Genomic DNA, 23,142 nt, shown 5'->3' with positions numbered 1-23,142 from the left:
TCACCAGCCCCATGAAGGTGTCTCCCTGGTTGAAATGCAGCCTTGAACTCTGATAATGCCTCCTGGTTGTATGGATGGAGGATACAGATTGGTGTGTGTAGAAACTACTTTACTCTAACAAAAGTCAGGTTTACATTCATTGCTCCGTTCACTTTTGCCTCTGCCCCCCCACTACTGGCAAATGGCCCTCAGAAGGCTGCCCAGAAGGAAATGTGGCCCTTGAGCTGAAAAACGGTTCCCCTCCCTTGCTCTCCCTATTATAAAAAGCACAGGAGCCTCTCCAGAAATAAAGGTGGCAACTCTACAAAGGAGAAATTCAATGATCTCCAGTTAAGGCAGGATGGGTTCCTGGAGATCAACCAAGCAGCCATCACAACAACCATAATTCTTGCTACCAAGACACAAGCACACATTTCCCACCCCCCTCTGTCATCCCAAAGATTACAGAGAAAAATGTACTGTGAATGCAGCTGGGGTGTGTTGGGAGGTACGAAAAAACCCTGCAAAAATCAGGTTGGTGCTTTCTAGATTTTTAACAAACAAGCTAATCAACTCAGGATCCAGGGCAACTCTGTGCAATCTCAGTCTCGCTCTCTCTCATTCTCTCTCTCTCTCTCTCTCTCTCTCTCTCTCTCCAGATAAGCTTCCATTTACCCCAAAACATCATGCATCAATTGTCTTTTTCAAAGCACAGAAGGGCCAAGAAGCCATTTAAGAGCTGCTTCTAGGCCTGGGATCTGTCTGCCGGATGTGGCCAGTCCATCTTCCTCCATCTGCACAACAGCCCAGGATACAGGATGGGCCCTCTCCTGCGCCTTTTCCCTCTAGCAGTGCTGTGCCTCACAGCTTTCGATAGGCGCCAACAGTGATGTCAAAAAGCTTTGTGTTGGTGATCCGTCCCTGTTTGTCCAACAGGAAATAGAAGGCTCTCCCCTTAACCTTGAGTGGCATCATCGCCGGCACCTCCGAACGATGAGACATACAGGAAACATGGCGAAGAGGGACTGTGAAGGACGAGGTCCAGCCCAAGGGGTAATAGGTGGTAAAGGTCACCTCCTGCCCCCCTCGGTGCAGCAAGATCCGGCTCACAGAGCGTCGGGAAAAGACAAAACCTGCCGCCAAGATCAGAGAACCTGCAGAGGAACAGAGCAGGATGTCAAGTCGAGCTGAGATAACCTACTGGTCAGGCTACTGCAATGCCTAATATATCCTAAGGCTGCCTTGGGAGATGGTTCAGAAATGGCAGGTGGTTCAGAATTCAGTTGCTGGGTTTCTGACTAGGAAATTTAATCATCATGTACTAGCGCTTCGCCAATGCACATGCTCCTACTCTGGTTTTGAACCCAATTCAAAGAGATTGTCACCTTCAAAGACCTTCATGGCCCAGGTGCTTCTGCCAGCTGAGATGTGACAGACCTATATCAAGGAAAAGCCTGTTTTGTGGTAGCACCCGACCTGTGCAATTTCCCACAGAAACTGGACTTGCGCCTGCTTTGATACATTTGGGTGCCTGTGTCAAGCTGGTGCCTTAATGGATGTTTCAGACTACAGTTCCCACCTGCCCCAGCCATGGATGTTGGTTCTGATCCTTGGTCCTGGTTATAAGCCTGAGTTGGGCAGGGAGTGTCTTATTTTTATTGGGTTGTATCCGTGTTAATTATACTCAGAGTAGACCCCCTGAAACAAAGGAGCATGGCTGAGGCCTCATCTGCACCTTATATTTAAAGCAATATTATGCCACTTTAACAGTCATGGCTTTCTCCAAAGAATTCCAGGGCCTGCCATTTGTCAGTGGTGCTGAGAGTTGTTAGGAAACCGCTATTCCCTCCACAGAGCTACACTTTCCAGAGTGGCTTAACAATCAATCCTTCTTTCCAGCAAACTCTGGGAATCGTAGTTCTGTGGGGGAGATGGCAGGGGAGGTCTCCTAACAACTCTCAGTACAGTGGTACCTCTGGTTACATACGCTTCAGGTTACATATGCTTCAGGTTACACACTCCGCTAACCTACAAATAGTGCTTCAGGTTAAGAACTTTGCTTCAGGATGAGAACAGAAATCATGCTCCGGTGGCGCAGCGGCAGCAGGAGGCCCCATTAGCTAAAGTGGTGCTTCAGGTTAGGAACAGTTTCAGGTTAAGTACGGACCTCCGGAAAGAATTAAGTGCTTAACCCGAGGTACCACTGTACTGTTAACAACTACAATTCCCAGCATTGTTTGGGGGAAGCTATGCCTGTTTAAAGTGGTAGCGATGCTGCTCTAAATGTATAGTGCAGATAGGGGCCTTACTTAGATAAATTAATTTCGATGGATCTATTTGGGGGTAGAACTTAATTGGCTACAACCCATGGATCTGAAACCCACAATATTACGTTTGTATACATCTTCCTGCTGTGCCCCACATACTATCTGTCACCAACAAGAAGCAAACCTACAATTTCATGAAAGTAAGATTGCAATTTATATTGTAAACTCCTCGGGGTTAGGAGTCTTTTTTCGTTTTGCTTAGAAAAATGTGCAAAGCACCATGCGCATCGTGGCACATAGCTCAATCGCTAGAGCATGAGACTGTTAATCTTAGGGTCGTGAGTTCCAAGCCCCATGCTGGCCAAAACGATTCCTGCATTGCAGGGGGTTGGAATAGATGACCCTCGTGGTCCTTTCCAATTCAAACAATTCTATAACAACGAAGAGCAACCAATGCTAATAAGTAACCCCGGAGGAGGAGCGGGCAGAGCAATCCAGCCCTTCCTTACCCACGGTCAGGCAAGACGCAGTGAAACCGAAGCGCCACTTGTTGGAGCTCAACTGTATCGTGGCTCCTCCCGGTAGAGTTGGCAGAGGGCGCTCCCCATGCTGGGGATCCGGCTCTGGCCGGCTCGCCCTAACATCCCGCAAGCCGTGGAAAGCGAAGTGTGCCAGATACGCCCAGAACACGAACTGGCCGGCGCAGAACAGCCCAAGAATACGGAAAAAACGGCCTCGATCGTGCTGGAAAAGCAAGACATCCCGGGGAACATTAGTATCCAACGGGAAGGCGGTCTGCACGCCCCGGGCGCCCCATCGCCGAGGCAGCTCCGCGCCGGGAGCCCTATGCGCGCCCCAGCTCCAAAAGCGCACGGGGTGTTGTGGATCCGAGCGACCCCAGAGCCTCCAAACCCCGCAACCTCCAGAGCCCCCACCTGCCAGCCCCCCGATCCGCAGCCCAGCTCGCCATGTGCAGTGCAACATGCTTGAACCGCTTTTGCCAAGGTCAGCTGCAGCCCAAGAGGCTCATGGGAATTGTAGTATTTCTCCCCTCCCTTTTCTTTTTAACCCACTTCCCCTTCTCTATACAGTCATAGGCGGATGCTCGTTTCGGGCGCCATCTTTGGGGAGGGCAGCCTTAGCTTCCGGTCAGTTACCAAAACTGGCAAGGCTGAGGGAGCGCACAGGATACCTTGAAAGCACATTCCCTCAGGGAATTGTCAAATTGTGAAGAGTGCGGTTTGTGGAGCGCCAGAAGCTGCAACAATCATTTTAAAAAGAGACTGCATGTGTTGTGTAGAGCAGTGTTTCCCAACCTTGGGGCTCCAGCTGTTTTTGAACTACAATTCCCATCATCCCTGACCACTGGTCTTGCTAGCTAGGGATGATGGGAGTTGTAGTCCAAAAACAGCTGGAGGCCCAAGGTTGGGAAACACTGGTGTAGAGGATAGGCGACCAAGATGGAGAGGGATCTAGAGACCATAAGAGGAAAGGTTGAATAAATTAGGTCTGTTCAACCTGGATGACAGATTAAGAGTTGATGAAACATGAAGAGCTATTGTAGAGGCCAGGGTGAGTAAAAAGGTAGTCTACATTCACTACTGGCATAAATCACAGAGCCAATTTATTTTCTGTTGCTCAGAGGGTAGGACCTAAACAGACAGGTTTGAATTACAAAAGGATTTAGACTAAAAAACATTTGTATATAATTTTTGTTTAAACAATGAAAATAATTTTTTTAAAAAGGGATTTAGACTAAAAGTGGATAGCTATCTATCAGGGTTGTTGTAGCAGTGGATTCCCTGCACTGATAAAGGGTTTGGACCTGAGTTGTGCGTCCCCTTCCAACTAATTCTGGTTAAACGGTAAAGGTAAAGGTACCCCTGCCCATACGGGCCAGTCTTGACAGACTCTGGGGTTGGTGTGCCCATCTCACTCAAGAGGCCGGGGGCCAGCGCTGTCTGGAGACACTTCTGGGTCACGTGGCCAGCGTGACAAAGCTGCATCTGGCGAGCCAGCGCAGCACACGGAAACGCTGTTTACCTTCCCGCCAGTAAGCGGTCCCTATTTATCTACTTGCACCCGGGGGTGCTTTCGAACTGCTAGGTGGGCAGGCGCTGGGACCGAGCAGCGGGAGCGCACCCCGCCGCGGGGATTCGAACCGTCGACCTTTCGATCGGCAAGGCCTAGGCGCTGAGGCTTTTACCCACAGCGCCACCCATGTCCCTCTTTTTTTTTATATAAATATTTATTAGAGTTTTTAAATACAAATGCACCGATAATAAACAATCTTACTTCCATCACAACGTAGTTTCATCACTTCTTTGGACTCCCTCACGTCTCCCGCTCCCATTTACATCGTTAAAAGGTTTTTCCAAGCAAATTATCAACTTGTTTACAATCTTATATCCACTCATTTAAGTATAATCTAGCAATTCTCCATAAAATTTATGTTTTCTTTAATCTCACTTATCATCAAATTCAAAATCTAATTTAGTGGTGGCCAATTTTTTATAATCTAGCATCCTTCTTAACATTCAACCAAATTACAATGTTTTTGTAAATACAACTTAAATTTCTTCCAGTCTTCCTCAATCCTCTCTTCTCCCAGGTCTCGGATTCTGCCAGTCATCTCGGCCAGTTGCATATAGTCCATCAGCTGCATCTGCCACTCTTCCAGTGTGGGTAGATCTTGAGTTTTCCAGTTTTTTGCAATGAGTATCCTTGCTGCCGGCCACCCACGTCCCTCTAATTCTGGTTACCTAAGCACAATTCAGTGTGGGATAACACCCATCTCCATCACGGTCTTAAAAAATAAAGCTTCGTCCAAGGCTCCTGGGTCACTGAGTGATGTCTCTGTACGTAACACGGAGCAGGGGATCTTGCAGATCTCCAGGGCTGCAAGAAGAGCCATTTTCCACAGGGAAGAAATTAATGATAACATAACCTTGCTCTCCTTTTCAGAGAAAGCAGGATAAACTCAGGTCAGGAGGCCAAAGCATTAGGACCTCCCTACACACTTATTTTTAAAGTAATAGAAGATTGTGAACGATGGGAAGGTATGCTTATTTACATAATTTGTACATTTGACAGAACTTCCACAATCATAAGTCGTGCATGGCCAAAACGGAAAAAGAAATCCATAGTAAAAGGAAGTGATCTTATCTCTAGTTTAGAACACCATCACATGAATGCACACCATGGTTTTAATAACAATTTTACTAAACACAGTGTTTTCAAGAACTACAGGCAGAAAAGAAACACGGAAGCTACAGCTTGCTAGGTGTGCAGACCCCAAAGCTTCTTCTCATTTAAGCAGTGAGTGACAGCAAATCCGACGTCCTGCAAGGGCTGTGCTTCAAACAGGGTCTCACATACCTAAAGTCCTCTAAAGCAACCTATAACTAGGAAACCCCCTCTCTCTCTGGCACCATCAGGATGATCAATTGTGCCTCAAAGGATACAGGGGTGGGTGCTGCTGCTGCTGCCTTTTGCAGGTTGGAGGTTTACCATTCCCCCTGCCCTCTACGGATATAACCCTTGTTGCATGTTGGAAACTACTGACTACTTCTTACTCTAGGCACATACAAGACTCAACTCCCAAGTCGGTAGCAGCGGGGGGGGGGGGGGGGAAGGTATGCTAAAAATCAGCTTTACAAATTAAAAGGGAGGTGGGAGAACCCAAAAACGATCCAAGTGCCTTTCCTCCAAATTTCCATGGTTGTTAGTGTCTGTTTGAAAATCAGTGTACACAGCAATTCTTCACGTCATCTGCCGCTGCAGGCAGGAGGTGCTGCCTCTTCCACAAGGGCCTGTTTTCACTGCTTTTGCCCACAGTCCAATGGCAACACAGACAGGTGCAGCCTTCACAGTCACAACAGGGTAGGAGTCTCTTTAATTTACATAGTGAAACTTTCATTTATTTACAAAACAAGAACCCAAAGGATAAAATGCTGCTTGGCTGGCTTTGGTAAGGGCAATGGTGGCAAACGCTCAGTTGATGAAAGCCACTTCTGGGATCTTCCCCTCAGCCTAGAAGAGAAAAGAAAGAGTAAGAAGTTAACAGCAACCACCTTTCCTCCATGTCTGGTTCTAACAAGGAGACTGAAACAAACATGAAGCTGTCAACAGAACCCAGGGGTTTTCCCCAGGCTCACAGGGTTGTGATAAAAAAAGTTTTCCCAAATCCAGACTTGACTCTTCCAAAGGTCAGTTAAGAGGCCAGTAAGGGGACAAAATATTCTAAGGACAGTCACCCGTCCAAAGGCAAAGTCTGCTATATATCAGCTTCTCATTACTGCACTATGGATGAAAAGCAAAAGAGCAGAAACCAACAGCAATGGTTTCTGGATGCTCTCGCTTCAAATAACTCTGAATACACACATCAAGACATATTACATAGGGGATGGCTTTCCTTGCAAACTTCCTCTGCGGGGGAAACATGACCCTCAAATACGGCACATCAGACCCTGAGAATGAAGGAAAAGCCACCCAGGGTTCTCCCCTGTAACAGAACTGCAGTGCAGTGCAAATCCATCCCAGCCATCACTTTCTGTCTCCGGTTCTTAAGCCTGGCAGCAGGTTCTGGTGGTCTCACTCTAGAAAGGCACCAGGGCACTCACCTTGAGCTGGGTAAAAACCTGGGCCGCATGAGCGTAGTTCCAATCATTGTCCAAGAGGCACCTGGGCAAGGGTAGGGAGAGATGATAAAGTCATGAGACAGCAGCCTAACCTAATCTCATTTTGCAACTGCTTTTCCCTCCCTGCCCCGCACCCTGATCTCAAGACCATCTCCCACTCCTTTTCCCCAACTGCCAGCCCCCAGCAACTCCACACTCACTTCTGAGACCACTCAAGATTCATGCCCGACTGCAGTGAGAAATTCTGCAGCATTTCCTGCTGCTCTGCCGTGAGCGTGGGCACCGGGCTGGAGGAGGGCGTGGGCGCTGGCATGACAAAAGCTTTGCGGATTTCCTTGTTGGTGGCCTTACGAATGAATAGCTGATCATTCACAATGCACAGCCTGCAGAGGAGGGGGAAAGAGCCAGCAGCGGTTAATGAAGGGGCTGCAAGTCTACACCCAACATAAGGAGGAAATATCGAGGGTAGGGTAGCCAGAATGCCCCCTTTCGCCTTCTACCCTTTCAGTCTGAGACCTGACTATGGCCAGTGGTTCACCAGTACAGATATAAATCACTGGGAGAAATCAGATTGCTCCTCCGTAAGCTGGCCAATCCCCCAATGCCTCCAGCACATGGGCTATTTTTAAAAGCCTTTGACATTCCCAGCTCCTGACAGACATGGCTGCTAAGGCTCTGTCTCTCATCCCCCTATAAATATTTCATCATCCTCCCAATACCTGCCCCTTTCAGAGACATACCTGTCTTGCAATCCCTGGATTTGTCAATGCCCTGAAGCTCATAACCCTTACCCATTATTGCCAGCAGGCACAACGATGAACACACGGGTGAAGGCGCGCACCGAGTCGCGACACTTGCCATCCACTGTAGAATTTAGAAAGAAAGTGCAGGTTAGAGTTTTCAAGAAGGGGCACTGGGTGCTGCAAGTGTTCTGGCTTTCCCACTGTTTAGGATGTGTCACAAAGCAGGCTTTTAACAGCACACTCACCTTCCTTGAAGACCCCATTGACGGTGAAAGACAGCAGCGTGTTCTGCAATGAGAAAAGAAGGCCAAAGAGATTGTGGCAGCAACCCACACAGATGTTATATACATCGTTTAACATCAAGATGTATACCCCACCTTTCTGTAATGAAATACTCAAAGCCGCTTACAAGATAAAGTAAATTGCCTTTATCGAAAAGTGAGCAGCAATAGCAATAGTGGGGTATGTACTTATGGGGGGGGGAATAATACTTTGTTCCATATTCCAAGATTTCCAGCTGAACAACATATATTTTGACCCTGCATAGAGGCAGCAATTTTTCTTAATTCCCATCGGCTATCAGGGACAAGTCAAATTTCCAGCCAACCAACAACCCATTCCTCATCTTTCTTGTTGCCCACTGACCTCACCTACTCCCTGAAAGGCGGTAAGTGCTTGGCCAGTTCCTTCTCCCCTGACTCACCGTTTGGGCACAGACGTCCACAATAAAGGAGTTGATGTCATGCTGAGTCTTCGGGAGCTCGCTAAGGAAGGCCACAACGTTTAGCTTTGTGTGCTTGAGGAGCCTGAAGCGCATGGCTGGGGGCAGAAAGAGCAGAGGGAAGGTCAATCACTACCTTCACTGAAGTAAACCCAAAGTGGAGAAACCAGCAGCAAATACATGTATGTGTGCGTGTGTGCGTGTGTGTGTGTGTGTGTGCATGTGGTGGGGGACAGTCCACTAATGTAGGAGCGTCTGCCCCAACCCTAAAAAATAAAATCACCCCTCTTGTTCCAAAATAGCCAACCAATACAGTTTATTCACTTTAATCAGGGGTTTTTCTGTTATCCTCTTTTACAACTGGACTGCTACAAAAGAGGGGCTTCAGTGCGGATTTGAGCGTTGTCCCAAATCCTTTCACCATTGCAGCTGCCCTCTTTTGCGCATTGGGGTCCCAACCTCCGCAGCAGAATCACTGTGCAGGGCCCGTCTCCCATGAAACACTTCTGATTACACACTGTCCTTAAAAGAGTCTGTAGCCTTGTACACCCACCCCACCCCTGCCACTGGTCATTACTTACTGGGATCCTTAAGCTTCTTCACATTCCTGCTGTTCTTGAAGTATTCAGCCAGAGTGCTCCTGAAGACAAAACAAGAACATAAACTCCTACCCATTTCCCCAGGTCTTTCTTTACATAGCAGGAGGTGTATACTTGGCAGCAGTGGGCAAAATGTTGGGTTTGAAGGCAGTGTGCTGAGGGTTAAATCCCCAACTGGCTCCAAAGTAAAGCAAGCAGCTCCAAGTACTTTCAACCTAGTCTCTCTCTTGGTATGAGGATTTTTTAAAATGTAAGTTGTGGAAGCACCACAAATCCCTGCCCTCTAACAGTTTAGTTAGATTTATTTAACCCCAAATCTTCTTCCCAATCAACACAATGCAACCAAATGTATGGCATCTTACAAAAAGACTTGATGCTTGCAAAGCGTGAAATACTTGAATGGGAGGCATGTGTAAGATCCACACACAGCTCTTTGAATCGCCTTGTGACAAATACAAGCAGCTCTTGTTTACTTAGTATAGGTTGCAAAATCTTGGCACAGAAACTTTGGAAAGGGTGCACACAGCCTGTCTCACACCATGTCACACCAAAAGCAGAGTGTAGTAGGGCAACGTGCAGTCCTCTCCCATGGCAAGGGAACAAATGTCAGAAGCATAAACTTACCTAGAATGGTTGTGTAGTGAGAAGGGGATGCTCAGGGAGCAGCAGGCTCCATCGTGGTAGGCGTCCAATAACCCTTGCCGGTCCCCAGAATCATAGACAGTGTAATATCTGTGGGAGAATACAAACATTGCTAAAGAAACAGCCAGAATGGAAGAGAGGCTTTAGCCGCTTTAATATTTCTATTATGTTATTTCCATTGTATTGGGTAAAAAGGTAAGGGTAAAGGACCTCTGACAGTTAAGTCCAGTCGCGAATGACTCTGGGGTTGCAGCGCTCATCTCACTTTACTGGCCAAGGGAGCTGACGTTTGTCTGTAGACAGTTTTTCCGGGTCATGTGGCCAGCAGGACTAAGCCGCTCCTGGCGAAACCAGAGCAGCGTACAGAAACACCGTTTACCTTCCCGCCAGAGCGGCACCTATTTATCTACTTGCACTTTGATGTGCTTTTGAACTGCTAGGTTGGCAGGAGCTGGGACTGAGCAACAGGAGCTCACCCCGATGCGGAGATTCGAACCGCTGACCTTCCGATCGGCAGGCCCTAGGCTCAGTGGGTTATACCATAGCGCCACTCGCGTTCCTATTTTATGGGGTACTGTGCCTCAATAAACCCTTTTGCTTCTTTCAATTACAGTACTGTCAGTGATCCTTTTTGCTAGCCAAGTTTTAAACACTGGAATGCAATTTCAAACCCTGGTTTTCAAATGCCAGCCAGCATCATTACCACTACCCTCTTCCCAGGAACTAACTTAAAACTTAAGATCTTTACCCTCTCTTTTTTTCCTCCAGCTCCCCTTTTTGTGTGTGCCAAAACCCCCAGGTTATTAACTTGTTGGCAGGGGCTCTGGTTTTCTTTAACGTACAAGACCTTGCAACTCTACTTACTGTTGCAGAAATCGCAGGATCAACACTTTTAAGTCTTCAGAGCAAAAATAGCTGCCCTGAGTGGGGAGAGTCAAAGAGAGAAGCCAGATGTTAATCTGTTCCCCTCCATTCCTCCCAAACACCAAGCAAAATCTACCCAGTACCCACTCAGCACCAGCCCTAAGGCATCCTATGCCACAGCCCACACCGAGCAATGGGACTGAAGCAAGGGCTCGAAAGGCGCCAGCTTTCTCAGGGCAACAGCAACACAGGCCCTCTCCCCTGCCCCTTCCGAGCATTTCTGTACCTTAGTAGGGGGAAGCGTGGTAGGTGCTTCAAGATCAAAAGCAATAGGAGGGGGGAGTTCATGGCCGTCCTGTGATGGGAGAGGCAGAAGGGTAAGGCAACAGTACTGTCAGATACAAAAGCTGGCTCAGAATCCACCTGGAATTTGAACAATTCACTCACCAGCCTCAGCAGCTTTGGAAACCGTTCGCGGATGGCGCTGTCAGAAAGGGGAAAAGGAGTGAATGAAAGAGCTTTGTGCCCCAAGACCACTGCCCTCCCCCCACCCGTGGCCTACCTGGGTGGTCCCCACCTTCTGCTACCACCATCTTCCTGCCTCAGCCAGTGCTACCTGAACTAAATTCTGTTGTGGCCTCTACCCACCCTGGCCACTGGCCATCATTCTCTAAAGCATCCTTTAAAATCAAGATGGGCAGTCTTGCAAAAAGAAGTTGCCTCAACTGCTGTCAGGAGGTGGAGAGTTATCAATTTGTTATCCTGGGCCAAACAGATGCCCACCGAATTATATAGGCTGCCCACTGGTGATTCAGAACCCTCACCACATCTCACTTCCTGGATTCTGAATTACAGAGCAACAACCAGCTCCCCAACTGGAAGAACGTAGGAGACAGGTCCCACAAGTTTCATTCCACGCATCTGGGCTTTCTTAGGAGCGTGGAGAAACACCACAAAATGGTGGCATTACCAGAATCTTTTAACAAAAGCCCCCCGCCCAAGGCTCTCAAACTGTATATTTCTTTGGAAGCCTAAGAAATTTACACGTACAACAAGCATTTTAAACAAAGGTAGAACGTGTACAAAATCAGGGACGGGTTGCTAAAGCTGCACGTGGAACCGTATTAGGCTCTGCATCTTCCGTTAGCCACGGAAGAAGCAACACGAATGGGGTTAAAAGGATTGTACTGCTTATGCTGGATTAGAGAACTACTGCAATCCAGTTTAAAGAGACATCTGATTATATTTGACATTTCCCACCCTGCGTATTAAAATCTGACTCAAGTCTCACCTAGGAGAAAATGCTGAGTCAGCTTTCCTTTAATATTGCCAGACAATTTAAGGGAAAAGTTGATCAATTTCACTATTATGGTTCTGTCACTTGATACCATACAAGGGTGAGTGACAGTTAGCCAACTTCAAAAAATTAGTAGGTAGCAGAACAGTCTTTAAAGTAAAATGCTCTGGTACTCTTCCCGTGGTAGTTTTACACATGCACACGGGTGCGAGAGGCAGAAGTCTCGAAAGCCATGCTACTCCAAGTCTCCCTCTGCACTTACCTGAGTGTGTACTCACCCGCATGGCCCAATTTATAGGAGGAGCGCTCCACTGAGGCCAGAGGGCAGGGGCAGGGAAGGGAAAGTAGGGGAATGGACAAGAATTCCCACTGGTCATGGAGATGCCTGAGCCAACTTCCTGGCACCCAACTTAAAACAGCTTTGGGAGAGTTCCTGCATCAAGGCCCAAATCTAATTAATGACCATGGAAGATGCGGGTGGGGAAGGGAGAAGCAGAGGGACGCCAGAGTGATGGAAACAAAGAAAAAAAGGCCTGGAAACTCCTCCCTACTGATGCACAGCCTCATCCATCCTCCACACTGCCCCTTCTTGACGCTCCAACCCTGCAGAGATACAGATGCCTTGGCCACACAAACAGGACTTCCAAGTGCACAACTGAGGGAGAAAGAGTTTTACTTGCAAGAAGCTTGTCACTTCAGTCTGCTGCTGCTGCTCCACCCAGAGTCAGCACCATCGTCACTCCCAGATCATCAAGAAGCAAAAGTCTCCCCATTAGAAATGGCGCAGAGGCTGTCCAAAAGCTACTTGCCGACGACAAGCCTGTGAAGGAGGGTTCTGGTGCCTTGTGTTTGCCAACTTCCCCGGAGGCGGGCGGAAGGGCTCCGTTTGGCCACTGTGCGACTGTGCCTGTCTTAGGTTGTTCCTTCCGCAAGGAATCTTACCCGTCACTGGCTAACCAGCCATCTGTGCGAGCCAAACGCACCAGGGGCACCCCAGGATTTAGCAGCTTGGCTTCAATTCTCCAAAAGAAAGACTTCCACGTGCCTCTGTGCAATATGGTACTTCCAGGTACAGCATTGGGGAGCCACAATATATAAATACAGAAGCAGGCAAGGCCACGAACAAGGTGGCTCAGCATGGCAGGCTCAAAGGAGGGTGGCAGTGCACATGGGGAACTTGAGAGGATGGAAAAGGCTGCGCATCCTGAGGTCCTAGAGCCCCGGGGGCAGAGAAAAGCAAGTGGTGTGTGCAGAGCGGAGAGTGGAAGGCAGACAGAAAAGCGGGGGAGGGGGAAAGGAAGATTTCACAAGGAAGAGAAGCAAGGCTGGGGGGGCTGGGAGGTGCGATATGGCAGATCATCCACAAAAGCAAATTTCAGCTAATAAATGTAGTAATATCAATATGGGGTGGGGGAGGAGACGGGGCTGGGCAGTGCTCCAATCTGGCTGAAATAAAACCATCATCACAAAAATCACAACTCAGGATCCAGGAATAAGATGCAGCATCTTCAGAGATTTGGCTGCAGCCGAGGCAGATGGTGCTATGGGGTCAAAATAACCAAGCTGGCACCACTAGGAGGGCAAAAAAAGCCTTTTGGCAAGAAACATCTTAATCATGCCCTGAATGCCCTCTGGGTAGGTGGAGGTGCGCCCTTCCAGGACATCTTAGGCAGCCCCAGGGCTACTGCTCACCTGATGTAGGTAGACTGGTCGCGGAAGCTATCACACAACAGGTTGCCATCCAGCCATAGTTCCTCAAGCTTCAAGTCTTTTAACCTGTCCAAGTCACGGTCTGTCTTCAACTGAAGGGAGCCAGGAGGGAAAGAAAGAGAGAGCACAGTGAAGAGAGTGAGGATTTTACCCAATGAAAGATTCAGGCTGAGCTAGTGAGCATCCAGCCCTACCTGGTTAGAAGACAAATTGAGGATCTTCAGGTTGGGAGCCTTCTGGGGCAGCTCAGCCATATCATCCAGCCGATAGAGCTTGTTGTCACTCAAGTTCAGAGAAAGGAGCTGCAAGGATAGATGGGGGGGGGGATTTGTGAGGTGTGAGTGAGAGATGTGCTTTTTGCCACCAAGTGACCTCAAGGCAGTTTTTGTATTTTTTAAAAAAAACCTCATTAAAAAATAAATTAAACTACAGTAAGATTTATTTCTTTATTTACATTTGTATACCGCCCTCCATCTGTAGGACAGTTCACAACATAAAAATAGAAGATAAGACACAAAATACACGATAAATACAAGAACAAATAAACAAAAAACGCAAACCCAATACTGCCACCCCTTCTAGGATGTTTGGTGTATGGTTTGTAATTATGGACCACTTACTTACAAGGGTCCATATTCATTTGAGGGCAAGCTGAAATCTTTTCAGCATGAAATTTCAGAGAAATCACCAATCCCCGAGGGCACCAAGGCAAGAAAAAGGCTGGGTTGAAGAGAGGGAAAGGGAGAGAGAAATGGATGACCTCAGGAATGTTCTCCTGGATGATCCGCAGCACAGCTAGCATGCAGCTTCGGCGGCTCAACACCATGTCAATGTTCTGGGCTACCAGATCTGGGGAGTCAAAAAGTAGAATGAATCTCACTTCACTGCCAGCTGGAATCTGCAACAGAAACCCACCTCCGCCCCTGAAGCTGGAACCAGAGTTCTAGGTGTGTAGAAGAACAGCAGTCCCAACAGTGAAAAGGTGGGTACGGTGTCCTACCTGGATCTGTGTGAAGGTTCTTTAGATCCAAGGCCTGCTGGGAACCATCGTATCTTTTACTCATGCAAAGCTGGAAGGAGAGAGAAAAATTCCATTAGATAGATAAGGACTCAGACAGGCTTATTCCTGCCTGCTTGAGGGGAAGAAGACACTCTCAGTACCCCAAGCAAAAGACAAAAACAAAGGTTAGGAAGAGATTGTACAATACTCACAACCTGAACAGGGACTTGTTTCCCCACTAAAGACAGATGGCATCTCCCATTCCAACTCACTAACCTCTTGAGACAGTTTAAAATCAAGGATCATTGTCAGGTTCCCAAAGAGAAAAACACCAGACACAAACCACCTGTGGGAATGCAGGGCAGACTGGCAAGTGGATGGCAAGAAAATAGTACTAAAGTTCTGGCACATTCCACTCACCTTCAGCTGCTCAATCTCCTCTGGTTTCAATTCACGCTGGACAGATGTTGGTGGACTGCATGGGTTTAAAAGTATCACAACCTGAAAGAAATGCCAGTTGGAGAGTGGATGGGTGCAGGTTAATCCCTGCCCAGGCTACTTAATGTATGTAGAGAGGACTGGGGAACAAGATCTTGCAGGTGGGCTGGATCCTAAGCTCCCCCACTCCCCTTTGAGCCACTCTGGCCAATGGGCGAGGTTGACCATCTCTCAATTACCTGAACTCACAACTTCAAAGGAAATAATTAAGAGTGCACTCCTGATTCTTTCCTTTCTTCCTTTGCAGGCACTGCTTGAATCTAAGCTGTGTCAGCAAAGGACAATCACATGAGGCAGGTCAGATCTATAACTGACCAAGCAACCTCACTAGTCTGGACATAGCTAATCGCCCTCCAACCTCATGTATCCCCCCCACCACCACTAGCCCCAGGCCCACAGAGGAAGAACAAACCAACCTTGTAGCCATCTGGGGCAACAATCTTTCGAGACACCTGTTTGAGGGCGTTGGCTGCAGAGGCTTCTTCCACATAGAACACTACCCGATTATTGGCATAGTGTAGCTGCGGCAAGAGGGGGAAAGATGTTGGTGTGAGACAGAGCTCATTCTTCTTTAGTTAGAAAAAAAGGAGCTGATCTTCATAATTAATAAAGACTATACAACATGGAAGGTGCCTTGTAATGCCTCTGGGCACAGCTTTGAGTGACCAGAAGGTGCAGGGCTTGGAGCTTTTAAGCTTCCCCATCACCAACACGTTCTGCTAATGCCAGCCTCATGCCACCCCTAGTCTCCGCATTCCTTCATGATATTTTTATTTCACTAGCACCAGCATTTCCAAAACTGCTGAATTATCTAGGACACAGTAAGTTTTTTCCTAGATTAAAATTGAAGGCACAATTCACTCAGATGCTCAAAGAGAAGTACCTCTCCCTTCCAATGCAGAGAAGTACAATTAATGCCTCCTGGAATCCTGCTCAGGTGGTTAAGGCCTATAGAAGCAACTGGGTATTCTAAGCAATGGGGGAGACTCAGGGATCCCCCTGTACCCGTCAGCTGCAGCATGGGATGCTAGTGTATAGAGCTTGAATTATGGGAGAAAGTTGAGGAACTTCACGCAAGCTCCATTCCTTGACTCCTCTTTTCCCCAGTTCTAACCAAACATTCTTGCTTGGCATTTCTAAAAAACAGTAGCTAATTTTTCTGAGTAGAATCAATACTGGGTACACCCAAGGAAACGCAGCCCCTGCCCAGCACCTTATAATCTGAGTATTGCTGGTGCAACTTCTATCAGAATACCACTGGCAATTTACTAACTGGGGTGGGGGCAAGATCAAATCAATGCCACATACAGCCTCCTGATCCAAATGACAATGGGTGCTGGATGCAGCCGACATGGCGGTTTCAAGGAACACCCCAGCTCCTATTGCAGCACACAATTTGGGAATCACAAGACTGTCAATTCTGTAAAACAGAAAGGAAAATTCTTGCCCAGGGAACATGTGTATGCCTCTCTTACCTCCACAGGAGTGAAGGGAACGCTGCACAAATTCTGAATGGTATTAATCAGCCAGGCCTTTTCATATTTCCTTCCATAGGGAATCTGAGGGGGAGAAAAGCAAAAAAGCCAATCAAGGCAAGAAGCAGAACCATACCAAAGCTTTGATGTGGTAATAATATCCAGCTCTCAAGTCCATTTGCCAATTGGTAGGTTGGGGCCATTTTTCACTGCATCAGTGGGGAAGAAAGAAAAGCTTTTGGCTAATCTGGAAATGTGAAACCAGGGAGGCACACATTTTGTAAACTATGGGATTAAAAATGCTACAATTCAGCTGGAAAGAGAACAAAGGGAGATGCTTCTAGGCATAGGTGAAATGGGAGCAGCAAGATTTTGACTTCCAGTTTAGGAAAGTGCAAAGGCTATGGAACTGGAAGTCCATTGTGGATGACTGAAGGGCTTTGGCTAGGGATGCACAAATCAGCCTATTTCCATTCTGCGTCTGTTTCCATGTCGGTCATATGCCTGACTGTTTTTTTGTGGATAAAGGTAATGCAAAAAGTTGTATGTAGATTGTGTATAAAGTGTGTACATTCTTCCCCTAAAATATATCTGTTTATTACTTTCAATGCTTTTTCCTGCTTAACAAAAATGAATTTTGTATGCATATTCCCCCACAAAAAGATTCACATGTTTGAACCAAAACTGTGGAGCAAAATTTGGAGAAATATGTCATCTTATTGACAGCTAAGTCTGGGATCAGCAAATGAGGTATGTTCGCTTTAAAATGCAGACTGCACAAATTTCTCCTCCATTCCTAGCTCTGGCCTATCACCCTCTGACATCTCCTCAAATCGGCTCTCTAGCAAAACCAGCTGACCCAGGCATATACACTGAATGGCTGGACTGGGCATGTTGGGAGAAATAAATCAGATGTAAAAGCCTGCAGCTGGAGAATCAGCTCAGGAAAAGATTTGAAAAGATGTCTAGATCCAATGGTTGATGACTTTCACTGAAGTTCCCAATCCCATTAAGCTTAGGTATAGCTATATTTAGCATCAACTGTACACAAGGGCAAAACCCGTGAGTACAAACAGTCTCTGGATACATTTCAATATGTGCAACTCAAGGACTTGGACTGTTGGAGAAGTGAGACCTGACTGCTCAATCCCTGCTCCTCCTGGCTCATAAAACCTGCCAGTGAGGAGATGCAAATGCCTTGTCACAAGATAGTACTGTTCCACCAAGCACAGCGGGTAGTGCTAAAATATTTAAAGGCGGGGCTCCTCCTTAACCCCCCACATACTGGATAATTTCTGGCCAGTTTCCAACTTTCAATTCTTGGGAAACGTCTCTGGGCAAAAAGAGGGAGCTCACCCCTCCTGGTTTGTTCTCCTGAGCCTCTCTGCATCTTTCAGTAGCATCAACCTCCTGAACAATCTGGGTGTGATGGGACTTGGAGACACAAGTTTGTGGTGGCTCTAGTCCTTCTTAGGGCAACAGTTTCAAAAAATGGTGCCATGTGAATCCTGTCTGATGCCCTTGTTGATGGTCAATTGCATCTCTTGGGGTTCCATCTCATTTCCCATGCTATTAAACATCTACATGGAACCATTGGGGGAGGAATTCTGCAGTTTGGAGGTTCTGTGTCACCAACACCTCTTCCATGGAGGTTTTTAAGCAGAGGTTGGATGGCTATTTGTCATGGATGTTTTAGCTGAGATTCCTACATTGCAGGGGGCTGGACTAGATGACCCTTGGGGTCCCTTGTACCTCTATGATTCTATGAACATGCTGATGAGACTAACTCTCTCATTTCCATCTAAATCCCCCCAAAACCTGTTCAAGTTCAGAATCAGTGTGCAGTGTTGCTAATGGCCTGGGTGCTGGTGAAGAACTTGGTTCATTTAAAATCAGGGAATGGGGATTCATGCTGTCTTGGATGGAACTGCACTTCTTCTGAAGACCTGGGTTTGCAGTTTGGGAATACATGCAAGGACATGACCTAAGGGCCTTCTCTAATGTCATTTCACAATCACACAATCTTTTTTATGTAACTATCCTTTTGTCCCGTCAAGCTTTTTTAAAAAAAACATGACTAGTCTTATTATGTTTGCAGCCTCAATTTGTATCTTTGATAGGTTTTATCTGCTCTATTTACTTATTGGTTTTAATATGTGTTATTGTAGTATTATTACTGGGTGGAATCTACTGAAGTTCTATTTATTGTACCCTACTGAAATGAATGGGCCTAAGTTAGTCATGTTGGTTAATTTCAATGTGTCTACTCTGAGCAGGAATAACATTTGATACAGCCCACTGTTAGCTTTCTTGGGTGTTATATGCATAAAGGCAAGATAGAAATTGGAGTAATAAATGTATTTAATCTCCACCCCCAAATACACAGTGTTAAGAGGCTTGGTTGTCAAAGTCAAACCATAGTGCTGCTTGTTTCTGTTATAAAAGGCGGCAGCATTCTCTCAACTCCAATCCTGTGAGGTTTAGCTATTTCCCCTCCCAAACCACATGGGACTGCAAAGCTACCATGTGGGGAAGGACTGACCTGCAGATTACCAGCAGAACTGAAACTGGGAAGCTCCCTTTCTACCCTGCCTAACTCAAAAAGTGGTAGCTCCTTGTGTTTTAGCACACTCAAGTCTGAAAATTATTCAGGTAAACCAGCTGCTCTGTTAAACAATTAACAATGAATTGACACAAAGATTGGACTGATTGTTTCAGATCAAAGTGTGCATGAGAGCTAACCTCACCACTACAGTTCTTTTCTGTCCCCTTCTCCTTTTCTTTCTCCTCATGCTTCTGGAACATTCAATATTCAGTCCTCACCTCCTACCTTGGCCTCACTGCCTCTGGTCTGCTGTTTTCTCAGTCCCCTGCTTGGCCTGTTCTTCTTTGCTTAGGAGGGCATTTTGCCAGCCCCACCCTCCCCTTTAGAATCTAAACAGTTTAGCCAATGACACGCAGCATTGCTTAGGAACTGAATAAGCAAAAGTCCGTCAAAACAGCAACTCTACAGGAACAGAGCACCTCTGCCAACAACAGCCAGGGGTCCTTCAAGCTCCGCTTCCAAATCCCTCCCCTCCCCCATGTGACTTACTGTAACCTTGAACCAGGTCCTCTTGGGGGCATTGCTTCTGGGGCCAAGCCGTTCTAGGGTACTCAGATTCTGTCTCACTGTGAGGCTTATATTGCTTAGACCTCCCCGCTCCCGATCTCTGTTTGGACGACCGTAAGGAGTGCTGAGGAGTAGAAAACAAGATTTCAGTATGGAGTGTAGCAGAGTGTCAAATTAAGATATGAGAAACCTTGCCCAGAAAGAAGTCTGGATCAAACACTCAAATTATTCTACTGGTTTGTTTCTGTGGACAAAGCAGTAATAAAAAGCATTTGGTTCTCTTCCCCCCCAGAAATGTTACAGAACTAATCAGACATTTAAATAGTAATTATACCCGCAACTTAACTTTACTCAATGAACTAGGTAACTTGTGATTCTAGCCCTTTTTCCAAACGATGAATACATTCAATTATCGGTTCCCTGATTATTATTATTATTTACTTCACAGATTCTTCATCTGGTTGCAGCCAGTTAAGTGCTATGCTGAGGAATGATTCAGATGACCTCAATTTTCCATCTTTGTAGGTGCAGGAAATGTGCACAGAGTCCCTCCCCACAGCAGAGAACCTGTACCTGGTTAGGCAAGAAAGGTTCACATCCCTTCAAAGAGCTCCACCTTCTATGCTTTTTTAAAAACTAGGGTGTGTGAGGGCCTGTAAACTAGAGCATTAAAACAAAGCAGGTCACAGGCTTTTACCATTCTGATCTTCGTTAATACCAGCTCCTTGACCTTATTCACATCCTGCCTTTAACCAAGTGATGCCCTAAGAAATGGTCCCCTTATTTTTCCTAGACTTTCTACAAAAACCTTTCTATGGGGTTGGCTGGAGATCTTATGAAATTCACACACTTGGTTCACTAGCAAAATAAAAAAATAAAAAAACACTTTTTAAAAAGTGTCCTTAATAGGGAACATCTATTCTTTTTGAGAATTACTTTTCTGCCCCAGTGTACTTCCCAAGAAAAAGGAATGAGTATTCTCTTTGCTAAAAACTATATAACCAGTACAGGATTCAAATGTGTTTCAGACCTTACAGGGAAATGGTGGTGAAGTGTCATTCTGCACATAAGGCGGTTCTTTCCCCCCCCCCCCCGCCCCCACCTAGGGTTGTATCCAACTAAGTTCCACTCAGAGTAGACACACTGAAACCAATGGACTTAAATTAGCAGTATCCATTGATTTCATTCGGCCTACACTGAGTGGAACTTAGCTGATACAACTCATAATGCCTATCTTATTACAGTCTTCTGATATAAGTCGCTGTTCCCATTTGACAGATGGGGTAACCGAGGCTGAGCAACAGCAGCATGCCTACAAACTAAAGTATGTTTATGTCCACCCAAAAGAACACTTTACTTACTAGCGGGATCGCAGCACATCATGAGGGTCACTCATGAGAACATCTCCATCCTCCTCTTCAAGTCGGCTACGAGGACTGGGGCCTGCGCCACTCCAGTTCCGCGGGTGATGGTTCATCTCACTGTACATCTTTCCTCGGAAGGGGCCTCGACCTTTTCGCCTCCTCCCTGGGAAGCCCCTGTTGCCACCACCTCCACCCACACGGTCATCATGTTCTATGTAAGGACAAAAAGCTGAAGTGTCAGAAGGCTGTCAAGCAAAGTATTCAGAGAAACAATCACACCAGGCAAGTCTCAAAAAGCAAGCTAGAGCAGGGATAGCCAACACAACACCTTCCAGACATTGTTGGATTCCAGTTCTCATCATCCCTGAACCACTGACCATGCTGACTGGTGCTGAAGGGAGCTGCATTCCCAACAATGTCTGCAGGACACCACACTGACCACCCCTGGGCCATCCATTGCCTTCTTCTACACTCTGTGCTCCCTACAAAATTCAGCAAGGTGCCTTCATGCTTCTGAGTTCTCCACAGACAACTAGAGAATATCATGAACTAGGACACACCTTCCCATTCACTTCCTCTTAACAAGTCTCCATTCCCTATCCACCACCACCACCGCCTCCCTTCAGCTTCCCCCAAGGACCTGAAATAGTGGGATTCCTCTCTCTGTGCTCTTTAACTCTATCCAAATCTTCTTAGCTATCCCTGGAAAGGAACCCTCTCCAAGGAGCTGCCCCTGCCACCTGCCACCCTGCTTCCTTTTTGTACAAAAGCAGGTTCTCCTACCCCTGTCAGTGATACATGTGTGTGTGTGTGTGTGTGTGTGTGTGTGTGTCACATTGACAATACTATAGACACAAAAAAGAGCTCTCAAGCCTTCAAGCTCCATTAGCATTTTTTCAAAAAGGAACCTCTCCCCCCCCCCAGTGGCGTAGCGTGGGTTGTCAGCACCCGGGGCAAGGCAAGTAATTTGCGCCCCCTAACCCGTGGATTTGCGCCCCCTAACCCTAACCCCCAGATGTTGCGCCCGGTGCGGCCGGCCCCCCCTGCACGCTACGCCACTGCTCTGCTCCCGCCTAAGGTTCCCTATAACACCTTCCTCCATATCCCCCTCGTCCCCCCTAATATTCACCTCCTTTCTCCTTGTGCCCTAGAGCATTCCCTGCCTTAATTGCCCCCACCCTTCTGCTCCTCCCCCTCCCATCCCGGCCCACTGCCCACAAACCCGACCCACCCTTCCTCGTCTTCCATCCCTCCTTCCACAGCACACATATTCGGCCCCCCCCCCCAAAAAAAGGTTCCTGACTCCCTAGAGCAGCGGTGCCAACTTGAATAAAATATGGGGGGAGGGGGACGGACAGGTAAGCCGTGCCCCACACAATCGATCACGAGGCGCACACGCGCCGTGTGAATGACATTGCCCATCAATTTCGGGGGGGGGGGAGGAAGCGGGAGGCGGACCCTTCAAGTATCTCCTTGGGGGAGACCTCGGCCCCTCGGAGTTGGCTCCTGTGCCCTAGAGCAGCTCTCCAGGCGCTGCCGGGCTCCTCGCTAGCGACGCGGGCCGGGCGGATGGGACCCGGAGTCCAACAGGATCCGGAGGCGCAACACGTTGGGCTACCCGTGTCTTTCAAGTACCCTCTCGGCTTCGGCCCGGTTCCCACCCCTCACGCCAGCCAAGACCCCCACCCACCCCAGTCTCCCCTGGCCGGACCACCCCGCCGCCCCCGTGCCTCTCCTCACCGCTGTAGCCTCCTTTTCCTCCGTCGGCCATCGAGGGAAGCGGCCCTGAGGGAGCGTCGGCGCTTCCCCGAGCGCAGGATGAGGCCGAGAGAGAGGCAAGGACTCGGACAGGTACAGGCACCTCGCCTCTCGCTCGAAAGATTAAAAACAAGGGCAGCAAGAATGACGGCGGTTATGCTAAATCCGCTCTCGAGTCGGTTGGAAAGCCGAGCCAGTTGCTCCCTCCGCTCTTTCCCTCACGAAGTATTTTTCATCCAACTGAGGGGGGCCCCACGCGCCGCACTGCGCATGCCCGAAACCGACGCGCTCCCGCCCTCCGGTGATTATAGTACGCGAGCACGTCAGGCGCGCCCTCAACGCCCGGCTTTGTGACCATAGAGGTGCTACGGCTAGAGCTTTCCGCATCCGGAGTTCTACTTCCGGCTCGTTTAAAAGGAGAAGGAAGACGCCTCCTTCGGTTCACCCTTTCACCTACAATAGCGGAGGGAGGG

General features: G+C 47.7%; 2 protein-coding genes across 2 annotated transcripts; both read right to left on the bottom strand.

Annotated features, from left to right (window-relative positions):
- Positions 1-88: 88 nt before the first annotated feature.
- TMEM223 (transmembrane protein 223) lies at positions 89-3,349 on the bottom strand. Its single transcript, XM_081841388.1, has 2 exons — positions 2,756-3,349; positions 89-1,133 (listed from the first exon to the last, which is right to left on the bottom strand). The coding sequence occupies exons 1-2, from the start codon at positions 3,228-3,230 to the stop codon at positions 841-843; spliced, it is 768 nt and encodes a 255-aa protein (XP_081697514.1). The 5' UTR covers positions 3,231-3,349; the 3' UTR covers positions 89-840.
- A 2,098-nt stretch (positions 3,350-5,447) lies between these two features.
- On the bottom strand, positions 5,448-22,949 carry NXF1 (nuclear RNA export factor 1). The gene is made up of 21 exons (XM_081842558.1): positions 22,652-22,949; positions 20,909-21,122; positions 19,530-19,671; positions 16,436-16,519; positions 15,377-15,481; positions 14,883-14,963; positions 14,463-14,532; positions 14,223-14,311; positions 13,657-13,764; positions 13,445-13,554; positions 10,903-10,939; positions 10,742-10,810; positions 10,456-10,511; positions 9,574-9,681; positions 8,932-8,990; positions 8,333-8,448; positions 7,875-7,917; positions 7,678-7,750; positions 7,087-7,269; positions 6,869-6,929; positions 5,448-6,278 (listed from the first exon to the last, which is right to left on the bottom strand). Exons 1-21 carry the CDS (start codon positions 22,680-22,682, stop codon positions 6,240-6,242), a joined length of 1,878 nt encoding a protein of 625 aa, XP_081698684.1. The 5' UTR covers positions 22,683-22,949; the 3' UTR covers positions 5,448-6,239.
- Positions 22,950-23,142: the final 193 nt, after the last annotated feature.

This window comes from Podarcis erhardii (genome assembly GCF_964252035.2).
Source record: "Podarcis erhardii genome assembly, chromosome: 15".
Classification (NCBI taxonomy): Eukaryota; Metazoa; Chordata; class Lepidosauria; order Squamata; family Lacertidae; genus Podarcis; species Podarcis erhardii.
The sequence above is the reverse complement of the archived record's forward strand: the minus strand, read 5'-3'. Positions and strand labels throughout refer to the sequence as shown.

Coding starts and splice junctions, on each gene's coding strand:
- TMEM223 (XM_081841388.1), bottom strand. CDS start 3,230: ATGTTGCACTGCACATGGCGAGCTGGGCTGCGGATCGGGGGGCTGGCA. Junction 1,134..2,755: donor TGCGTCTTGCCTGACCGTGG/GTAAGGAAGGGC, acceptor GTTCCTCTGCAG/GTTCTCTGATCTTGGCGGCA.
- NXF1 (XM_081842558.1), bottom strand. CDS start 22,682: ATGGCCGACGGAGGAAAAGGAGGCTACAGCG. Junction 10,940..13,444: donor GACCAGTCTACCTACATCAG/GTGAGCAGTAGC, acceptor CCTTTCTGACAG/CGCCATCCGCGAACGGTTTC. Junction 7,918..8,332: donor TGGACGTCTGTGCCCAAACG/GTGAGTCAGGGG, acceptor TTCTCATTGCAG/AACACGCTGCTGTCTTTCAC.